The 23,693-nt window shown below is 38.5% G+C and overlaps 1 protein-coding gene across 14 annotated transcripts in view; it reads right to left on the reverse strand.

Annotated features, from left to right (window-relative positions):
• LOC138978305 (multiple epidermal growth factor-like domains protein 6) overlaps nucleotides 1–23,693 on the reverse strand; it is a 285,073-nt gene that overhangs the window by 58,096 nt on the left and 203,284 nt on the right. For 11 of the 14 annotated variants that reach the window (XM_070350993.1, XM_070350997.1, XM_070350996.1 and 8 more), the window contains exons 1-11: nucleotides 21,177–22,136; nucleotides 20,590–20,658; nucleotides 18,917–19,042; nucleotides 18,454–18,576; nucleotides 14,565–14,687; nucleotides 11,885–11,932; nucleotides 9,756–9,869; nucleotides 7,952–8,089; nucleotides 6,449–6,571; nucleotides 5,255–5,377; nucleotides 3,967–4,116 (exon numbers count right to left, since the gene is read on the reverse strand). In XM_070350993.1, coding sequence (XP_070207094.1) covers nucleotides 3,967–4,116; nucleotides 5,255–5,377; nucleotides 6,449–6,571; nucleotides 7,952–8,089; nucleotides 9,756–9,869; nucleotides 11,885–11,932; nucleotides 14,565–14,687; nucleotides 18,454–18,576; nucleotides 18,917–19,042; nucleotides 20,590–20,658; nucleotides 21,177–21,963 — 1,924 coding nt within the window. In that variant the 5' untranslated portion in view covers nucleotides 21,964–22,136. Of the gene's footprint in view, nucleotides 1–3,966; nucleotides 4,117–5,254; nucleotides 5,378–6,448; nucleotides 6,572–7,951; nucleotides 8,090–9,755; nucleotides 9,870–11,884; nucleotides 11,933–14,564; nucleotides 14,688–18,453; nucleotides 18,577–18,916; nucleotides 19,043–20,589; nucleotides 20,659–21,176; nucleotides 22,137–23,693 lie in introns of those variants that run through there. The other 3 variants (XM_070350995.1, XM_070350994.1, XM_070350998.1) reach the window with 3 other exon arrangements.

The raw sequence follows: 23,693 nt of genomic DNA on the forward strand, positions 1-23,693 counted from the left end.
TCATACAGAAGGCAGCTACACATGTTAATTCAGTACCAATTTATATTCCGACTGATAATTACCTGATCTGTTTCCTGCAGTTGTTGGTTAGCAAGGACAAAAATAAAGAAAACCAATGAACGATTCTGAACTAATAGCAAGCATGATCAAATCCAAAAACAAAGAGCCTGCCAACGTTCCAAAATTCAGAATAAAAAAACAAGACAGGTAAGTTGTTGGAATGTTGTTATTGACAAAACGTAATTTAATTCAATTTTTATTTTATTTTAGTAAAAACGTTACGTGATTGTAACGTAATTTTGTCAATAACAACGTTCCAACAACTTACCTTTCTTGTTGTTTTTAATTCTAATAGCAAGCATGGTTTGTTGGTAACTGCCGACTATTAAAAACGGCTACTAGCTTATTCCACACTTATTTGGAGTTAGATACCAGTGTGACTGTCATCCACACAAAAATGTGCTAGTAGTTGAGTCAGTCTAACTACGACAACAACAAACAAGAGGCGAAGCCTTCAAGGCTCCCGTAAGAAATCGACAAACAGTAACACAACTCCGTCACACATTCACGGTGCAAGAGTGGGAGACACTAGATCTAGATCTGTCTGTAGCCTACTTACGGGGACACGACTGCCACTGAGATCGACAGTGCCCTTTCGACAGCGCTTCCTCGCGCAGACACTGAAAACACTCTGTGCAGATCAACCTGTAGGAAATCTCCTTTGGTATCTTCTTTATCTATTTTTTTCTGGAGCCGCTACGAAACCGAACAATGTGAAATCGTCTTCCCCGAATTGGCGAATGCAGCTCGGTTAGAACGGAGAAGTGAATCTATACCACAATCCTTCACGCGATCTGACCTAACCTTGACCCCTGACCTGGTCTACATACCACACACAACACAAACCAGTCACCTGTTTTTACCCCCCCCCCCCCCCCCCGTTTTCTTTGGATACACACTCTAACTACATACGTGCCGACAAAATGTTGATCATTGCTTCAATACTTTGAAGCTGTTGCTTGGATAATAACCCGGTAAAATTAGTAATTCGGTGTTCAGTCAAATGTTAAAGTTTCTATCACACATGCACGCACGCACAGACAGACAAAAGTTAGCATCGCATACGGGGGCGGGGATATAGCTCAGTCAGTAGCGCGCTGGATTTGTATCCAGTTGGCCGCTGTCAGCGTGAGTTCGTCCCCACGTTCGGCGAGAGATTTATTTCTCAGAGTCAACTTTGTGTGCAGACTCTCCTCGGTGTCCGAACACCCCCGTGTGTACACGCAAGCACAAGACCAAGTGCGCACGAAAAAGATCCTGTAATCCATGTCAGAGTTCGGTGGGTTATAGAAACACGAAAATACCCAGCATGCTTCCCCCGAAAGAGGCGTATGGCTGCCTAAATGGCGGGGTAAAAACGGTCATACACGTAAAATTCCACTCGTGCAAAATACACGTAGTGTACGTGGGAGTTTCAGCCCACGAACGCAGAAGAAGAAGAAGAAGCATCGCATAGGCTACACTTACGTGAGCCAAAAAAGACTCACAACACGATAAATAATGGTGAACCATCACAGTGAGTCAGAGAAAGTTTCATCTCCATCATACTGATTAGTACTACATTCACTGTTAATAATATGTGAGAGAGAGAGAGAGAGAGAGAGAGAGAGAGAGAGAGAGAGAGAGAGAGAGAGAGAGAGAGAGAGAGAGAGAGAGAGAGAGAGAGAGAGAGAGAGAGAGAGAGAGAGAGAGAATAAATGCATGTGTGTGTTCATGTGTTTACGTCTCTGTCTATGCCTGTGTGTCTTTGTGCCTATATTATGCATCTCTGTGCATGTGTGTTTGTGTGGAAGAAATAAATGCAAGAAAGAGGATGCGCCTTAAGTACAGTTAACATACTTAAAATGCTACTCTACACTGCTAACAGTAAAAAAAAACTCACTACATCAGTACATGTGTCAACATTTAAATATGTGTACCCAAGAACACATGATTTAAAAGTGTGAAATAAAACAGATTGAAAAACAAACAAGTCGCGTAAGGCGAAAATACAATATTTAGTCAAGTAGCTGTCGAACTCACAGAATGAAACTGAACGCAACGCAACGCAGCAAGACCGTATACTCGTAGCATCGTCAGGCCACCGCTCATGGCAAAGGCAGTGAAATTGACAAGAAGAGCGGGGTAGTAGTTGCGCTAAGAAGGATAGCACGCTTTTCTGTACCTCTCTTTGTTTTAACTTTCTGAGCGTGTTTTTAATCCAAACATATCATATCTATATGTTTTTGGAATCAGGAACCGACAAGGAATAAGATGAAAGTGTTTTTAAATTGATTTGGACAATTTAATTTTGATAATAATTTTTATATATTTAATTTTCAGAGCTTGTTTTTAATCCGAATATAACATATTTATATGTTTTTGGAATCAGAAAATGATGGAGAATAAGATAAACGAAAATTTGGATCGTTTTATAAATTTTTATTTTTTTTTACAATTTTCAGATTTTTAATGACCAAAGTCATTAATTAATTTTTAAGCCACCAAGCTGAAATGCAATACCGAACCCCGGGCTTCGTCGAAGATTACTTGACCAAAATTTCAACCAATTTGGTTGAAAAATGAGGGCGTGACAGTGCCGCCTCAACTTTCACGAAAAGCCGGATATGACGTCATCAAAGACATTTATCAAAAAAATGAAAAAAACGTTCTGGGATTTCATACCCAGGAACTCTCATGTCAAATTTCATAAAGATCGGTCCAGTAGTTTAGTCTGAATCGCTCTACACACACACACACACACACACACACACACGCACGCACATACACCACGACCCTCGTTTCGATTCCCCCTCGATGTTAAAATATTTAGTCAAAACTTGACTAAATATAAAAAGATCAAGAGAAAGATAAAAGAAAAACAAAAAAAAGTTGGCAGGCAGGATTTCCATGAACATTAACACAACATAAGTATATCACTATACAAGAATCACGACTTTTGTTTACAACCCAACGCAGTGCATTCATAAGAACACAGAACCAGCATGTCGACTTGACTGCAACTTGACTTTTTAATTTACATGATTAAAAGTGAGATTTTAGACAGACTGATAGTCATCAGACTTTAGAACACTCAGAAACTATACACAAAACTTTTTATTTCCAAGAAAATTGAATTTTTTCTGTTTTAACATTAAACTGCACTGCATTTGGTTCAAATCAAAATGCATTCAAAATGCAACAAACAAAGACATACCCAACACAAAACTGAACAGACAGGGATTATGGCTTACAAACAAAGCCCCACACTGAAAGCACACTTAGATACAGAGAAAATACGTCTGTGCGGTGCTAAACTGCCACAAAATCAAAGACTTTGCTATCAACTAAACATCAATTCAGGGGAAGGCGACATTCTTGGTTTAGAAATGACAGGCTGATCATTCATTGGAAAATGACATTCTTGGTAGAGATTATACACTAATTCAAGGGGAAGTTACATTCTGGGTCAAGAAAATGACACACTAATTAACGGGACAATCCCATTCTTTGTTAGGCAACAACAACAAAAAGTCTGTTTACGGTAACATAGGCAAAAAAAATAGGGTCGGTAGGTCGGGATTTTAATTTTTTTTCCAAAAAAACATATTTTTAAGTTATTTTGCCAAAATTTTTTTTTTCCCCCCCAAATGCCAAAAAAGTCTAGGGTCGCGCGTAAAAATGGGGTCGGTCGGGATACCGTAAACAGACTTTTTTGTGTGTGTGGCCTTAACAACATATTACACACTGATTCAAGGGAAAGTAACATTCTGGGTCAAGAAAGACACACCAATCAAGGGGGAAATGACACTCTTGGAAAATTAACTTGCAGGCTCCATTCCAGTGGTTTTGGGGTGTTAACATATCACAATATGCAGACATTCTGATTAGGGTCAGGTAACACAGAAGGGCCATAGCAATACTGACTGTATTTCGTTTCAAAATCCAGAAGCTCTTGAGACAGAAAGTTGCTTTCTGTGGCCGGAATAATGGGGCGAGGTGTTGACTCAAAACGAATTTTCGGCAGATCGCCTCTTTCCGGGCCTCGATCGTCCAGCCTCAATCTTGATTCCACAGCTATGAGAGACAAACCAAAGACAAGAAACAAAGGAAATGAAATAAAACCCAACAAAAAATGTACGTAAAACCACAAAAACAGTAGTGTAAATATGACAGTCAAATTTGCCTCAACAGCCATAGATCAGTGATTACCAATCCAATTCCTTCTTTTTTCCAATACATTTTTTGCAAAGACAATTTTTTGTTCTCTGAAACAAATCTTAAACACACATGTATACAAAAAGGCTGGCTGTCAAAGACAAATCTAACAGCACAAAAAAAACAAGTTCAGAAGCCATCTGATAAAAAAAAAAGTCATCTAGACCAGACAGCATAAACAGAACGCAAAAGCACACAAAGTACTGGCTCACAGAAACATTTACAGATCATTCTGGAGCTATGAAACACCAAAGACAAAGAGTGAACAGCTCTGTGTACAAAGATCACAAACACACAGGAACAAAGACAATAAGACCGGAGGCAAACCATATAATAATGGCACACATGAAAACCAGAAACACAAGAAACTGATCAGTGATGATGACAACCTACCACTGGCTAGGGCCAAAGCTGAGTATTGTTCTGCGTGAAAATTTGGTTAATTAGTTTCGTGGTCATCAGGAATTGTTCCATGAAAATAGCAAACATACACGCTAAAAACAAACGCTACCCCAATCCCTTTCCCACCCAAACACACATTTCCCCAACACTTTTTAAACCCTAGCTGTGCCAGGATAGAAATTAATCAATGAATACAAAACAACATTTCGTAATGCATGTACATTGTACCCCAAAAGAACCATCTCATGTCCATGATATTCATATCGACTCACAATATACTGCCCCAAATCACAATTGTAGAACACTAATATTCAAATGACATTTTTTGGGTGGAATTTTCAGCAGTCATAAAGGAAATTGTTCTTGTTTACAATACACATTTAAAACAATTACTTTCAGGATATTACTAATTAAACACTGAAGGAAGAAACATTTGGATCTGATCACTACTCGTAATGAGCAACAAGAATACCTGATATTCACAATCAAAACTACCATTTTCTAACTTACGTTACCAGCACAACAGCCTAATTCTCATTATACACAGACCCAAAACAGTACAGCAAGACTACAGGTGTAGGACTGAACAACTTACGCATGCAGCGTTGCCTGTCGGGCGCCAGGATGTAACCTTGGTTACAGGCACAGCTGAAAGACCCTTCGGAGTTGACACACAGCTGTTCACACTCCCCATTGTTGCTTAGACACTCGTTAACATCTGAAGCAGATAATAATAATACGAGAATTTATAACACTCACATATCTCACCACAAGGCAAGTCAAGGCACACAAACACTTGTCTTTTAGTTGTTGCTTAGACACTCATTAACATCTGTAGCGGATAATAATAATAATACGAGAATTTATAACACTCGCATATCTCACCACAAGGCAAGTCAAGGCACACAAACACTTGTCTTTTAGTTGTTGCTTAGACACTCGTTAACATCTGTAGCAGATAATAATAATAATACGAGAATTTATAACACTCGCATATCTCACCACAAGGCAAGTCAAGGCACACAAACACTTGTCTTTTAGTTGTTGCTTAGACACTCGTTAACATCTGAAGCAGATAATAATAATACGAGAATTTATAACACTCACATATCTCACCACAAGGCAAGTCAAGGCACACAAACACTTGTCTTTTAGTTGTTGCTTAGACACTCATTAACATCTGTAGCGGATAACAAACACTTTTAAGTCCCTTTCTCACAAAAATCTTTTGAGAAACACGTCTTTTCTGCAGCCTTCAGTGTCTTTGAAATTCCTAGTCAACCACACATACCCATGCTCACCCCCCCTCCCCCACACACACACACATGTACGCCTGTACTCACACAAAAACTTAACTAAATGCAACAACCAATCCAGCAACCTATGTTTTGCTACATAGCCAACTGTACTGCCACAGTGGTACCAGCCATGCGGTGCCCCTCTGATGACAGGAAACCTCTCAATAAAGGACACCTGTAGTCCTTTTCTCTATTATTTTGACACAATTATATTTACAGGTCAACCTCCCTTTTAAGAATCCCCCACCCCCACCCCTCAAATTTAAGACTACCCCCTTTTGAAGACCCTGGTTTCTCTGACCTTTCATTTACAGCTTTTGTAAATTGACCCCCAGTTCATGACCGAACCACCCCCCCCCCCCCCCCCCCCCAATAAGACCTGATTTTCTTATATTTGTGGAGGCCTTAAACTCATTGTAATAATCCTTTATCCTTTTGCGCCACGGCCAGCCTTAAAGTTAGGTTAATCCCACTATATTTTCAATACTGACCGTCACAGGAGCAACCGTCTCTGTTGAGAAGAAAGCCAGGTCGACAGGCGCACGTGTACCCCCCAGGGTTGTTGTTGCAGTAGTGGCTGCAGCAGTTCTCCCCCTCCCGACACTCATCAATGTCTGGCACAACATAGGCCATGTCATTGTTATTTGTGTGGATGAATGGACAGATAGGAGAAGGAAATGCATCAAATTGACATTCTGATACACAATTAATAATTCTTCCACACGGAATGTTAAACTTTGTCAAACTTTACTGACTCAGTCTGTGAATAGGAAAAAAAGAAGTGTCTATCATACATATATACAAAGAACATTACTACATTTATCATGTAAACATCTCATCATACAGAAGGCAGCTACACATGTTAATTAGTACTAATTTATATTCCGACTGATACCTGATCTGTTTCCTGCAATTGTAGGTTAGCAAGGACAAAAATAAAGAAAACCAATGAACGATTCTGAACTAAATGATCAAATCCAAAAACAAAGAGACTGCCAACGTTCCAAAATTCAGAATAAAAAAAACAAGACAGGAAAGTTGTTGGAACGTTGTTATTGACAAAACGTAATTTTATTTTTAAAAACATTTATTTTAGTAAAAACGTTACGTGATTGTAACGTAATTTTGTCAATAACAACGTTCCAACAACTTACCTTTCTTGGTTTTTTAAAATTCTAATAGCAAGCATGGTTTGTTGGTAACTGCCGACTATTAAAAACGGCTACTCTAGCTTATTCCACACTTATTTGGAGTTAGATACCAGTGTGACTGCATGTCATCCACAAAACATGTGCTGGTAGTTGAGTCAGTCTAACTACGACAACAACAAAAAAAGACTCACAACACGATAAATAATGGTGAACCATCACAGTGAGTCAGAGAAAGTTTCGTCTCCATTATACTGATTAGTACTACATTCACTGTTAATAATATGTGACATAGAGAGAGAGAGAGAGAGAAAGAGAGAGAGAGAGAGAGAGAGAGAGAGAGAGAGAGAGAGAGAGAGAGAGAGAGAGAGAGAGAGAGAGAGAGAGAGAGAGAGAGAGAGAGAGAGAGAGAGAGAGAGAGAGAGAGAGAGAATGAGAAAGAGAAGGATACATTGATCTCGCAAGTTCTGTGACGTGAATTGAAAAGTTACAAATAGTGTTGGAACCTGAGAAGTGCATCAGCTGAAAAGGGGAGACAATCCCAGAAGCGATGACTAAATGACTATGACAAGAGTTATTTCCCTTGGACTACTTCAACTCGATCAACCTCTTACTTCACAAGTGCAGTTTTCTGATATTTGCCACTTCTGAAACATCTGTTTCTACCCCCTCCCCGCCCACCTTCCGAACACACACAAACGCCAAATCTCTACAAAGCCTGGAATCCAAGTTGTTGCCTTTTTGGCAAACCAATGCACAGATGACTTTTGCAAATTGGAGTCATCACAGTCTACACTAAACTAATCAGACACCCCCCTATGCATGCCAAACACACAGAGGCATTACCTCTGCAGCTCTTGGAGTCGGCCATCAGCTTGTATCCTTTGCGACAAGAGCAGACGGGGCCGTCACGAGCGTGCTGGCACTTGTGGTCGCAGCCTCCATTGCCGATGGCACAGAAGTTCACCACCTCCATCTCAATCCCTGCGGCAAATCTCACATGGTTAGACTACATTTCTAATACATTGCATGCACAATCTACAGTTGTTAGATCCTGCAGTCACCATGATGCCTTACAGAAGTTCACCACCTCCATCTCAATTCCTGGGGAAAATCTACACATGCTAACATGTTACAAGAAAAACCTTGTGTTGTTAGACATCTCAAATGCATTGCTTGCAAAATCTCTCATTGTTAGACCATGCAGTCACTCTTAAGAATGCATTGCAGGTAAAATCTCCCTCTGTTATACCACATGCACTACACTCTGATGACCGCTCACCATTTGTACCTTTCACTTTAGACATTTTCACCAGTATAAAATAGAATGACTGAGATAAGCAGCATCTATTTTTCTCACTGATTTTTACCTTTAAAAAAAGCTACTGTTTATCATATTATATATACAGTATGTGTGCAGTATATATGCTACCTTACCTTAAGCAGAATGTCATTGTAAAAGGCTCTGTCTTGTGTAGGTTCCACTATCTCTATTTTCAGTGTGTTAGACAACAGATTAGCTACAAGTGCACATTACTGTCAATATGTTCCAGGGGACTAAAATTAAGCCTATGATATATTAGCATACTGATATACTTGTGAAATGCCACACTGTTAGAACATGAAGTGACACAAAAGTTTAATTAGCAGATCTGGCTTCAGACATCTATCATTTTGCAAAGCAATTAATTAGCACATCCATATGAAGTTTACAACTAAAACAATTTTGTCTTATCTGAAGTCTATATCTTTCTCTACACCAGTTCTATTATGAGCAAGAGTTACATTGTCTACTGATGGTGCATTTCACTGCAGCTATGCTTTAGAAACTGAATCAGTGACTACTGACGTTTAAAAATACTCTTCGAATGCTCAAATTGTAAACACACATAATCATTTATTCCCTATATATGCATAAACAATCTTTCATGATTTTCAGTCACTTTTTGTGAGTACTATAATATGCCACCAAAAACAAAATACAAGCATACAAACATTGTAGACATGAGAATGATTCTCTCTACAAAGATATCAGGCCACAAAAAGTAAAGAAAAGAAAATCCTCTTTTCCTTTTGAACAAAGCAGTTAGGAAAGTTCATATGAATAACAAAAGCAGAGCTTCTACATACAATACTAGATAAGCAATTCATTCACAAAGCAGTATGATAACAGATTAAAAATAAAACAAGAAAAAAACATGTCAGGCACTTGCAAAACCATAAAACATAAATACTCAATTAGAAATATTATTACTGGCAAAATAAATGATATATCTCAGGACTTAGTAATAACTGAATTTGATTAGTATGACACAAATGTGCGAAAGCACTCGTGGCTTCAAACCAAATTTAGATACAGTACAAACAAAGGTTGACTTTTTCATGAGTACAATATCAACAACGCAGAACTCTGAGTACAATTTTAACAAATAAACAGAGAAGACTCAGAGAAACGTCAGCACACTTTATGAACACAAATACAACACACAAAACGTATAACAACTCAGCTGAACAAATAACTTCTACATAATAACGAGAGCTCATAATTTCTACACAGTAACAAGAACAAAAACAACACAAATCCACACAAACAGAACAACAAAAAAACACAACATTCAGGGAATCTGTATGTACAACAGCCAAATGCTACCTTTTTGTTTCTGTTTGTTCTTATTTTTCTGTTTGTTTTTGGGTTTCTTTCTGCCTTTGCCTTTGCCTTTGCCGCACTTTCTGTTTTTGCCCTTTCCCTTTGCTGCTGTGCAATCTGAGAATCCACAGACAAAGATTACTCAAAGCCTTCACTGTTCCAAGGTACGTGTTTTTATTAAATTGCACCAGACCCGTACTTCCTCCCCCTCTTTAGTCATGCTCGACTAAAGAACAAGAAAAAAGAAGCCCCAAAACCCATCAATGATATCCCCTTTCCAAACATGATATATTTCTTTGAAATGTTTTATTTCCCTTTTTCTCACCATTCAAAATCAAAGCACACAACTAAATCTAACCCCAAAAAATTAAAAAATGTGTGGGGGAGAGAATCACTAACTCTGAATTAATTTGAAGTAGAATGCAGTACACTTAATTAGAAGTAGAATGCAGTACAATTAATTTGAAGTAGAATGCAGTACAATTAATTTGAAGTAGAATTCAGTACAATTAATTTGAAGTAGAATGCAGTACAATTAATTTGAAGTAGAATGCAGTACAATTAATTTGAAGTAGAATGCAGTACAATTAATTTGAAGTAGAATTCAGTACAATTAATTTGAAGTAGAATGCAGTACAATTAATTTGAAGTAGAATTCAGTACAATTAATTTGAAGTAGAATGCAGTACAATTAATTTGAAGTAGAATGCAGTACATGCTGTTTATACAATATTGGACAATTGGGAACATCAGTTAAATTGCTCCCTCCCACTTCCCATTCCCATTAAAACAAACAAACCCTTCTACAAATCATGCAAGCAGCATAAGTAACAGTTAATGTGTCGTTGATGTTGATGAAGGTTTCTCATAAACTTGTTTTTGCTTTTTTATCAGCTGCTTTTAATTACACTTCTATAAGGATTGAACCACGCACTGCATGGTTATGAGGAAAAACACACACACAAAGAAACATATTAAATAGAGATTTGTTTTGTCTAGATGATCTGTGCAGGTATCACAGTGTCAGATCAGAAGTATATAAGTTTGACTGTGCATCTGTTGAAAAGAATAGACATGTGTTGAAAGAACAGGTACATTTCCCAGAAATATGAAGCCATTAAGACCTTGAATGAAAGACCACAATCATTTGTGTGTAAAAGTACAAAGCAGCATCTTATCCAAGTGTTATCAGAAATGTTGTAGGTCATTGGAATTCATTCGTTTACCACAGGTCAGTTACCCCAAAAGAACAATTATGGAACTTCGATTTATAACTGTCCTCAATGTGATCGTTTGACCTGTAAAATTACCAGTATTGGCGTTAACCGGTAATTACCGGTATTTTACCGGTTGAAATGAGAAAATACCAGAACAAAATTGGCTGCCAGTATGACCTACCTGTTGATATTTAGAACTACCGGTTTTTTTTCGCTGGTAAAACAACAAAACCAGTACTCTGATTTGGACTCTTACTGGTTCCAATGACCAGCCTACCGGGGGTTTTCTGGACTGTTTGCATCATAAAACTTTGCATACCGGTTTGAAAAAATACTAGCGCCATCACTGACATAAATGGTAACTCTGGATTCAGATGCTGGTCAACAGATAAGATGTACTTTGTTGAGAGGAAAAGTGCACAAGTGCAATTTAATGCGGTTTCTTTGTGATTAGTCAGGTACTGGTAGTGGTAAGGTCAGTTACATCTCCCATAATTTAACAGAAAACTGATCGTTGCAGTTGCTACTGGGAATTCAAGACAGGATTAGTGAGAAGACAGTGTCACATTGATAGAGAGAGGGGGAGAGAGTGAAGGAGGGGGGTGAGGCAAAGAAAGAGAGACAGAGACAGAGAGAAAGAGAAAGAGAATACACAGAAGGAACAAGAGGCAAGAGAGAAAGAACGAAGACAAAGAGAGAAATATACACAATATTTATGAGACGTACAAGGAGATCTCTTACTACATTCTCACTTCTCATCCCTAAAAGAGAAAGACAGAATCTTTAACACAACATTTAAAACACCATCAAAAGACAATGTCTGAAAACATTCTGCACTTTCACGTGAGCAAATTATAAGGACGAAACACACATGAAACCATTTCCCTCATAATGCGCATACCAATTAGTAATTACCTGAATCCAAACGGCTATTAGTGGCGTTAGCTTGAGTGGCGTCTGCTGCTAGCAAAATGATGATATGCAATGAATATACATGTGAAAGAGCATGGAACTAAAACCCCATAGACAATAGTTGTACGTGCATGTCACAGAAATGCAAAGTTTTATGAGCTGCCACAATAGGCAAAGTTTGTTCAAAGTTAATGACTGTTTGAAGTGATCCACTGCACGCCCCATGACATCAGATTTCATTTGTTTCATGAACAAATAGGAGTCTGTCAGTCTCTGGGGTATTTTTTGTGTGTTAAGCATCACATAGCCAGATATGAAAGATCAATGTACAGTGGAACCCCTCAAGCCTCCTCCTCACACAGTCAAAAATGAAACTTGGAGAAAATATGGAATAACCTAGTTTTCTTGGTAGTTATTGAAGAGACTTATATTTTGAAACAAGGATTCATGAATTTCTAACAGCATATTCATTAATCCTAATATTTCAAAAATTATTTTAAATTCAACAGCAGTCTTTAGTAAAAAAAATTAATTCTATATGAATGTAGATATAAGTCATGTGTATCGTTGTGCCAAATATTATACATTTCTGATGTATGATGGTGCTGTAAAACCGTTTCCTAGAAATCCAATATGGCGCTGTTTATGCCAGTTTCCATAGCAAGGTCTATGTCCTTTAGTATTCACACATTTTTCATTTCTGTTTAAACTGTAAGTCTTTTCAATAACTACCCAGAAAACTAAGTTATTCTATGTATTCTCCAAGTTTAATTTTGGTAATTTTAGTGCCTCACATTGCCTTAAGATCATCCCTCTTTTACCACCCTTGTTACCGGCACGGTTGGCCTAGTGGTAAGGCGTCCGCCCCGTGATCGGGAGGTCGTGGGTTCAAACCCCGGCCGGGTCATACATAAGACTTTAAAATTGGCAATCTAGTGGCTGCTCCGCCTGGCGTCTGGCATTATGGGGTTAGTGCTAGGACTGGTTGGTCCGGTGTCAGAATAATGTGACTGGGTGAGGCATGATTAGCCTGTGCTGCGACTTCTGTCTTGTGTGTGGTGCATGTTATAGGTCAAAGCAGCACCGCCCTGATATGGCCCTTCGTGGTCGGCTGGGAGTTAAGCAAACAAACAAAGAAACAAACAAACAAAATCATAATCTCTGTAAATTTACCTCCAGTTCAAGACCACCTTTAAAAAAACACACCTGATTTTCTCAGATTTCTGGAGGTTTCAGTCGGGAGGTTCCACTGTATCTACCATAACAACCCGACACTAGTTAAAATAGTACTGGTTTTTTTGTTTGTTTGTTTGTTTGTTTGTTTGTTTGCTTAACGCCCAGCCGACCACGAAGGGCCATATCAGGGCGGTGCTGCTTTGACCTATAACGTGCGCCACACACAAGACAGAAGTCGCAGCACAGGCTTCATGTCTCACCCAGTCACATTATTCTGACACCGGACCAACCAGTCCTAGCACTAACCCCATAATGCCAGACGCCAGGCGGAGCAGCCACTAGATTGCCAATTTTAAAGTCTTAGGTATGACTCGGCCGGGGTTCGAACCCACGACCTCCCGATCACGGGACGGACGCCTTACCACTAGGCCAACCGTGCCGGCGTAGTACTGGTCTTTAAGGACAACCATGGTGAGTTTGAATTCTGCCTGTGCAACAAGATTTGCCTAGCAGCACTTGAACTAGGCCAAAGTGCAGACATGAATTGACCTATGTCTGTGACATGCTGTATGCAAAATGCCAGGGCTTACTGATGAAATAGTTATCTCTGCAAAAAATCAAGCAATACTGTTAATGATGTCCTAGTTTGATGCAACTAATCTAATTAGATGCTTCAAATGCATTACAGTGTAACATGTTAATGTTACCAAAGCGTATGAGTTTTGCCAACACTGTGACGCATTCACATTTGAAAAACGGCAGAGTAGCACAATACAAATCATCAGCAAACATTTGAATTTCAATATTCAACATGCATTGCATGTGTCAAAACTAGCTTATCTATACCAACCCATGCAGTCGAGCTTTTAGTACTCAAATTAAGGCGGGGTTCATCCCTTTTCAGATGATAATATATAATTTCAATCCATGGCTGCATGTTAATAAGTATACTACTATTACTAGATGTACAGAGAATGACATTACCAATGCTATTAAGTATGCAGTTCTAAATGGCTGATGCAGATATACATTTCACCTGATACCACATTCTAAATAAAGCAAGCAAACTAATTTAATTTGTTAGTTTTCCATGACATACAAGCATTCAATTTTATTATTCTAAGCCTTTAAGTGTCCTACAAACATTCTACCAATACCATTTTCAAGAGTAAAGTGATGTCTTTGGTATAAAGGTTGCCGAAAGTAAATATGGGGATATCAAATATCCAAAATGTCTGGTGTAGATAGCCATATTTTATCTTATTTTTCACACACAAATTTGCTATATATATCCTTCAGACATTGTAACCTTCTCTAACAGATGTGTACATCTGTGTTACTGACTACCAATTACGTTACCATGTCTTTCATATAATATCTCCCTTTAATTTCCCAGGTCTATAGCTTGACACGCCCTGCCCTTCTGTCAAGGCAGGGGTGCAGAAGGGCAACAAACACAAAATCTGGCAATTCCAGACAAAAATATTCCAGGTGAGACAATACTCACTGTAGCACGAGCGACCATCCACCCCCAGCTGGTAGCCAGGTGTGCAGGTACAGACGAAGGATCCATCGGTGTTGATACACGACTGCAGACATCCGCCGTTCTGCTGACCACACTCGTTGATGTCTGTAAAAACAAACATTCAAACTTAGCATGGCACATAAGCATATCATTTTGTGACCCTCCACCATGAAATGAGTTGCATGTCACCTCGCGCCGTTCTGCGCTAGGCTTAATATAAATATAACATTAATATAAGTCCGGGGGGCGGTGTCTGGTAACAGTGTGAGGGTCACCTTAGACACAGGCTTATAACTCGAACAGTTTTCGCTCTTTTCTAAAACGGTTTTCATCACTGGATAGAGCATAACAAACTCTTTAGGAAATTGTAAAAATATGAAAATTATATTATAACTTTAAAAAACTAAGAAATACTTTTACAGACATCCTAGTGAACATTTAAAAAAATCAGTACAGCTCTCAAATAAAGTGACAGTATTTTCACATTTCGAAACTTCAATTTCAAGACCATTCCATTTGAGATGCCCTCTCTATAATTACCCTGCTATGTCAACTTTTCTCCTCTGATTATTATTATTTTTTTTTTTTAAGTGTTTGAAGGGTACAAAAGAAAGTTTTACGGTTATGAGAAAATAAAATGAGTTGGTGAGGGAAACTGGAGTGAAACTTTTATTTTCAAACGCCTTGCCAAATTTGCATACTAAATATAATGTATATGAGAATCATCACAAGCAGACAATTTTCTACGTCTCCTCATTGAACCACCACTCTAAACTGATAACAATATTATGATGCTTATTGCTGCTCATTGAACCACCACTCTAAACTGATAACAATATTTTGATGCGTATTGCTGCTCATTGAACCACCACTCTAAACTGATAACAATATTTTGATGCGTATTGCTGCTCATTGAACCACCACTATAAACTGATAACAATATTATGATGTTTATTGCTGCTCATTGAGCCACCACTCTAAACTGATAACAATATTTTGATGCTTATTGCTGCTCATTGAACCACCACTGTAAACTGATAACAATATTATGATGCGTATTGCTGCTCATTGAGCCACCACTCTAAACTGACAACAATATTATGATGCTTATTGCTGCTCATTGAACCACCACTCTAAACTGATAACAATATTATGATCCTTATTGCTGCTCATTGAACCACCACTCTAAACTGATAACAATATTATGATGCTTATTGCTGCTCATTGAGCCACCACTCTAAACTGATAACAATATTATGATGCGTATTGCTGCTCATTGAACCACCACTCTAAACTGATAACAATATTATGATGCGTATTGCTGCTCATTGAACCACCACTCTAAACTGATAACAATATTATGATGCTGCTCATTGAGCCACCACTCTAAACTGATAACAATATTATGATGCTTATTGCTGCTCATTGAACCACCACTCTAAACTGATAACAATATTTTGATGCTCATTGAGCCACCACTCTAAACTGATAACAATATTATGATGCTCATTGAACCACCACTCTAAACTGATAACAATATTATGATGCTAATTGCTGCTCATTGAGCCACCACTCTAAACTGATAACAATATGTTGATGCTTATTGCTGCTCATTGAACCACCACTCTAAACTGATAACAATATTATGATGCGTATTGCTGCTCATTGAGCCACCACTCTAAACTGATAACAATATTTTGATCCTTATTGCTGCTCATTGAACCACCACTCTAAACTGATAACAATATTATGATGCGTATTGCTGCTCATTGAGCCACCACTCTAAACTGATAACAATATTTTGATGCTCATTGAACCACCACTCTAAACTGATAACAATATTATGATGCGTATTGCTGCTCATTGAACCACCACTCTAAACTGATAACAATATTATGATGCTTATTGCTGCTCATTGAGCCACCACTCTAAACTGATAACAATATTATGCTTATTGCTGCTCATTGAACCACCACTCTAAACTGATAACAATATTATGATGCGTATTGCTGCTCATTGAGCCACCACTCTAAACTGATAACAATATTATGATGCTTATTGCTGCTCATTGAGCCACCACTCTAAACTGATAACAATATTATGCTTATTGCTGCTCATTGAACCACCACTCTAAACTGATAACAATATTATGATACTTATTGCTGCTCATTGAACCACCACTCTAAACTGATAACAATATTATGATGCGTATTGCTGCTCATTGAACCACCACTCTAAACTGATAACAATATTATGATGCGTATTGCTGCTCATTGAGCCACCACTCTAAACTGATAACAATATTTTGATGCTCATTGAGCCACCACTCTAAACTGACAACAATATTATGATGCTTATTGCTGCTCATTGAGCCACCACTCTAAACTGATAACAATATTTTGATGCTCATTGAACCACCACTCTAAACTGATAACAATATTATGCTTATTGCTGCTCATTGAGCCACCACTCTAAACTGATAACAATATTATGATGCTGCTCATTGAGCCACCACTCTAAACTGATAACAATATGTTGATGCTTATTGCTGCTCATTGAACCACCACTCTAAACTGATAACAATATGTTGATGCTTATTGCTGCTCATTGAACCACCACTCTAAACTGATAACAATATTATTGCTGCTCATTGAACCACCACTCTAAACTGATAACAATATTTTGATGCGTATTGCTGCTCATTGAACCACCACTCTAAACTGATAACAATCTGCTCATTGAACCACCACTCTAAACTGATAACAATATGTTGATGCTTATTGCTGCTCATTGAGCCACCACTCTAAACTGATAACAATATTATGATGCTTATTGCTGCTCATTGAACCACCACTCTAAACTGATAACAATATTTTGATGCGTATTGCTGCTCATTGAACCACCACTCTAAACTGATAACAATATTTTGATGCGTATTGCTGCTCATTGAACCACCACTCTAAACTGATAACAATATGTTGATGCTTATTGCTGCTCATTGAACCACCACTCTAAACTGATAACAATATGTTGATACTTATTGCTGCTCATTGAGCCACCATTCTAAACTGATAACAATATTATGGTGCTTATTGCTGCTCATTGAACCACCACTCTAAACTGATAACAATATTATGATGTTTATTGCTGCTCATTGAGCCACCACTCTAAACTGATAATAATATTTTGATGCTCATTGCTGCTCATGACTTTAGAATGCAAGCTGAACAACAAAACTGATGATTATCAAGCATTCGTTAATGTAAATTGCAATGCGATGCCAAATACAAGAAAAAAAAAGACAAACAGTACAATGGAACCCCCCCTTTAAGACCTCCAATAATCTGAAAAAATCATGTCTTAAAATGGGGTAACATTTACACAGGTTATGTTCTTTCTTTCTTTCTTTATTTGGTGTTTAACGTCGTTTTCAACCACGAAGGTTATATCGCCACGGGGAAAGGGGGGAGATGGGATAGAGCCACTTGTTAATTGTTTCTTGTTCAAGCACTAATCAAACATTTGCTCCAGGGGCTTGCAACGTAGTACAATATATTACCTTACTGGGAGAATGCAAGTTTCCAGAACAAAGGACTTAACATTTCTTACAGTGTATACTGCTTGACTAAAATCTTTACAAAATTGACTATATTCTATACAAGAAACACTTAACAAGGGTAAAAGGAGAAACAGAATCCGTTAGTCGCCTCTTACGACATGCTGGGGAGCATCGGGTAAATTCTTCCCCCTAACCCGCGGTGGGTACAGAGGTTATGAACAGAAAGTCTGAGAAAACAGTCTTAAAAGGTAGGAAGTCTTAAATTTGGGGGTCTTAAGAGGGGGGTTCCATTGTATCAGGTTTTTTTTTAACCTTCGCAAGTCCTGCCGTCAGAGGAGAGAGAGAAACCAGCAAAGCACTGACACACTGCACGGCCTCGATCAGTGATACACTTGTGTTCACATCCACCATTCTGATTCTTGCATGGATTTTCCTCTGTAACAGACAATATACACATGCAGTTATAGATCTACATGTATTTACTGAATGTGATAATTGAAAATCTTACAAATTTCGAACACAGGTTTTATGACTCTCTTGAGTAAAGCAAGACCAGTGGTCTGCCGTCTACATAGTCTGTTGAACGTTTGATGTGTACAGTATTTTACAAATCAGGCTCCTAATGCTAGAGTTCTGCATATATTATACAGGCATTTTAACCAGACAGAAAGACCTTAAAATGAAAATAAAATCTCATCCACACAATTGCATAAACACAAGGAAACACACACATACGCCTCCACCACAGTAAAAAAATGAAGAAGACTATACTCACCAACACAGGATTTGCCATCTTCACCGAGTGAGTAGCCGTTGCGACATCGACAGTGGAAATGACCGTTGTATCCGTCTGTGCACACATGCTCACAGCCACCGTTCTCTACACTGCACCCGGACACCGCTGTAACAAGAAAACATCATAGATCAATTCCATATATCTGTCATGTGATATTGGCTCTGACTTTTGGACTCACTCGCTTTTTGCACACCCGAACATTGTTAACATTGAAATATATGTACTAACTAATACGATTCTTTATCTATCAAAAAATCTCGCTGATTACAAATAACCTTTCCGAATGTGTTACATCTTTATGGAAAGATTTGTATCCAGCGAGATGTTTGGTTAGATAAGAATCGTATTAGTTAGTACATTTATTTTAATGTTAACAAAGTTGTCGTGTTCCGTTTGTCTTCCATTTGTATGCGCCACCACTGTAATTTCTCAGATTTGAGATAGTAAAGTTAATTTGATTTGATTTGATTTGATTCTGTTGAGTGCTCAAAATGTAGTTTTTTTTAAAGCACAGGAATGCATGTTGCTTTTAGCTGAATGTACACACGTTGGACTGGTGACAGAAAAATGCAGAGGAAACCTTTTTCTTGCAGTAAATCATTAACTGTGTGTATTTGTGTGTGTGCGTAAATGTGTGCGTGTGTATTTGTGTGTGTGTGTGCATCATTGTGTATTCACATTGGTTCACATTGTTTGCAGTAATCAATCATGTTTGGCATAAATATGCTTTCCACTGTGTTAGCTAAACAGACATATCAGTGAACACCACACAGTTAGTTTGCATGTGACCATTACAAATTTACAATCGCTGTTCATGCAAATGGCTAAACGTTCATTTGTGAAACTGATATAGATTTATGCAGAATATTCTGACGTAATCTATTCAGCTATTCGCATAAAGAGTTAATAAATGATGCAACATTGCAAGAGAGCTATCAAAGTATTAAAACACAGAAATTTCACAAAGAAGATGCAAAGGAACACAGTATGATAAGCCAAATCACTCTGTCTGTCTAAATAAATGTATAAAAAAACCATGCATAAAATAATATTAAATAATCATTCCTCAAATCATTAAACTACAAATCACAACTGGCAAGAAATTAATAAACTTTACAAATCAAACAGGGAAAAAACAGAACTTCAAAATGCAGGATCATGCATGTTGATTGTTAAAAACTCAATTTGGTTTAAATAAACATATAAAGCTGCAAAGAAGGAAAAGGAAATCAGTGAATTTTAGAAGGCTGGCATACAACTCTGGCGTCATACAGCTGACAATTCAATATTTAAATTCATTGATTCTTTAGCAACCCACTGTCCCAGACATACACAGTCACTCTAGATTTCTGTCTCATTCTATCAAAAACCAAACATACTTACAAGAACATTCATACACTTCTTAAAACACAAATGACAGTAAAGACAGGTTTCACCAAAGTCTTGAATCCAGAACTAGCAGAGCATAATCAACCAAAGTTCAGTGGTAAAACAATTCATACCTAAAATAAAGACTGAGAGAAAATCAAACTGTGCGCATGGATATCAGAACAGCAGTAATGGTGCTGTTGTTTCAAATCAAATTTTGCAGAAAACAAAACAAGAGATGATTTAGAGAGAGGCGGCAGGAGAGTATGGGTACAGATTTTTACCATTGGCTTTCATATCAAGAATGCCAAGATATGTGCTGTTTTTCCCCTGAATCCATTTTTGAGATGTAGCTAGTCAAAAGACAAATAAGTTTATTAGAGCATCACAGACACAAGTCTTGGCAAGGCATCATAACTTATGCAGAGACATGTTGACATCTTTTACAATAAAACAGTAGACAGCTAATTAATCATTTGTTCAATAAGTAGGTGTGCTGCAGACAAATTTAAAACTTCCCTTAGTTTATGTGAACACAGCTCTGGACAAATTCAATGGAAACTGAAACAAGCATGAACTATGAGCAATATGGTTTTACTTAACATTATAATCTTTTCTTCTTTAACTTTAAAATAAAAAGACAAAATATACATATATATATATACCGACAGAGCTGCATTCACACATTTTTCAAACACTTAAAAGGCTCAAGAAAATCTAACACTATTTTCAACAGATGTTGCACAAAAATCAGACTCAATTTACATACAAATGATTGCTTTCCTTACAAGTTTTTATTACAAAAATTGGGTTTCTTTTGGCAGCTTTAAAGAACACAACCAACTGAAAGAATAACTGATCCATGAATTACCAGGAGGCAGCGAATGAGTTTCTCCTGTGTTCTCTCCTGGCTTTTCCCCTCTTCCAGGCAGACTGTCTCTGTGGCTGCTCCCGTTCTCCCCTGGTAGAGTGTTGGATTCATACCCGTAGGAAAGCCTCTGCCTCTGGTTTCCCTGTGCTTGGGGCTCATTCCTGTACCGCGCCCTCTCTCTGTGTAGCTGCCTCTCATGCTGATGCCTGTCTCTTTCAGCAGCTTTCAGTTTCAATTCATGTTCATAACGTAGCCTCTCCCTCCGCTCTTTCTCATTCTGGTACCTCTCCTTCTCCAGTTCATTCCTATTCCGGTTTTTCTCTCTTCCATTGCCATTCAGCTCTTTCTCATACAGGTCCCCCTCTCTTTCCACTTCATTCCTATACTGGTTTCTCTCTCTTTGATTTTCCCCCTGTTTGTTCTCAAATTGGTTCCTCTCCGGTCCTCTCAGGTCATTCCCATCTCGGTTCCTGTCAGTGTCATTAGTTTCTTCAGGAGGGCTGTACGACTCTGCTAAAAGAGCTGCAATCTTCGGCGGTGTTTCTTGCTTGAAGTTTTGATTAGCTGAGCTGCTGACCCATTCCCTGTCGTAACTTTTCCTGGGGCCTCCAACATCTCCGTTCAGACTTGCATCAGGTTTTGAAAGTCCACCCAGGGGTTTGATCTTGCTGTCCAACGAGACATCAGTACCTTCAGGTGTCTCAGCACTATGGCGATTCTTGGCGTAGATCAGCAAGTCGGGTGTGGACCCTAACACAAGTCGGGGCTTCTCATACCCAGTGTGCATGGTGTAGTGATAGGGTTGACGTGGTGGGACCGCATCTCTCTCTGGAATTTCATTAAATTCTGGGCCCCTTGAATCTGGACTGGAAACTTTGTTGTGTGTCTCTCTGAAATCATTCCTCTCTGGGCCGTACAGAGCTTCTCCTTTCCTTCCACTGTCTGATTTATTGTCACGTTCATCTTCTGTAAAGTTTTGCATGTCATCAGTACAACTACAAGTTGGCCACATTTTTGAAATTATATCAAATATGCCTTCAAAACACATTTATTATAACATGAAACTCATGGTCAAAGTGCGCACAAAAGCAAATGGTGTCTCCTCACTGTAAACAAAACTAAGTGCAAACAAGTGTACAACACTATTATGAACAACATACATTTAACACTTTTTATTCAACACCTACTGCAACTCAAAAAATGAATTTAACCAGTGATCAGTTCAAAAAGCAAGAGAGCAATTAACAAGCAAATAAATGTGAATGTTGGTGCGGTAAACTTAGACATCTTTCCACAATCATTGAGCCATTCTACCCCATATACTGATATAGTTCAGAATAGATGAAAACATCAGTCAGTGATAAAACTTTTGATTGAAAGGAATGAAGTCCAAAGACCAGGTCTGCCTATACTGTGAAGGGTGCTTGCCAAACCATCACAATCACCATTTTTTTAAATTTCAGTCGCGATTTTTTAGATTTTTTAAATAAGGTGGCATGGGATTCCGATTGGAAGCAAGGTAACTTGTGTACTGATGCCATGGTATCGCTGAAATATCGAAAGTAAAAGTCTACAAGTACACTAACTGTCGCGTTCCAGTGAGGACGCACCCAAAAACAGCACAAACATGTCTTAAGAAAACCAATGTAACTTGTGCCGTCCAACTTTTGAGACACAACTACTGAAGTCTCAGTGGTAATTGTTCTAACCTCTCTATCAACTTGTGAAACCTTCTGCCACTTCAAACTGCAGCCATTGTTACAGGGCGATCACTCTGTCTGCTACTAGTTGAGGGTTGGAGTAGCAGGACTTGGTTTTTGTTCATAGTCATTTTATGTCCGCCGTCTACAAAACGCAAGATCAGTCGGCGAGCTTCTGTCATCGTAATAATAATGGTGTATATGGTCACAGCAGATGTTATGTTGTAAACCACCTGGTTGAAAACTGAACGGGAAAAATTCAAGAACAATTATGTCCCAAAATAATTAACTCTCTAGCACTGCCGAAAGGCGTCACGTGACTCGATTGGAAACATCATAGTGACGACAACGCTATTTTCATTCAACACGCTATAATGTAGTGATTTTGCTTGTTTGTTTGTTTTTGTTTTTGGTTTTTTTGTTTCCCGCTTTTCCGCTTCTGCAGCGTCATACCGGCCGCTCGGCGGCTCCGGGGGACGTCGGTTCAGTTATGATCTGCGGACCGGCGACAGACTGACCGTGAAGATGATGAGTATGTCCAGCAGTCAGTAATGGAGTCATGGTTGGCCAATCTCACTCCTTCTTTTTCTATATATATATATATATATTAATTACAGTTTAAAAGCGGAGAGAGAGAGAGAGAGAGAGAGAGAGAGAGAGAGAGAGAGAGAGAGAGAGAGAGAGAGAGAGAGAGAGAGAGAGAGAGAGAGAGAGAGAGAGACTGAGAGAGAGAGAGTCTGAGAAACTCAGTACTCAGTGATAGGCGGGGCCGCCGGTGAGGGGCACGGTGAGGGGGGGGGGGGGGGGGGGGTGGAAC

This window comes from Littorina saxatilis, linkage group LG10, assembly GCF_037325665.1.
Source record: "Littorina saxatilis isolate snail1 linkage group LG10, US_GU_Lsax_2.0, whole genome shotgun sequence".
NCBI lineage: Eukaryota > Metazoa > Mollusca > Gastropoda > Littorinimorpha > Littorinidae > Littorina > Littorina saxatilis.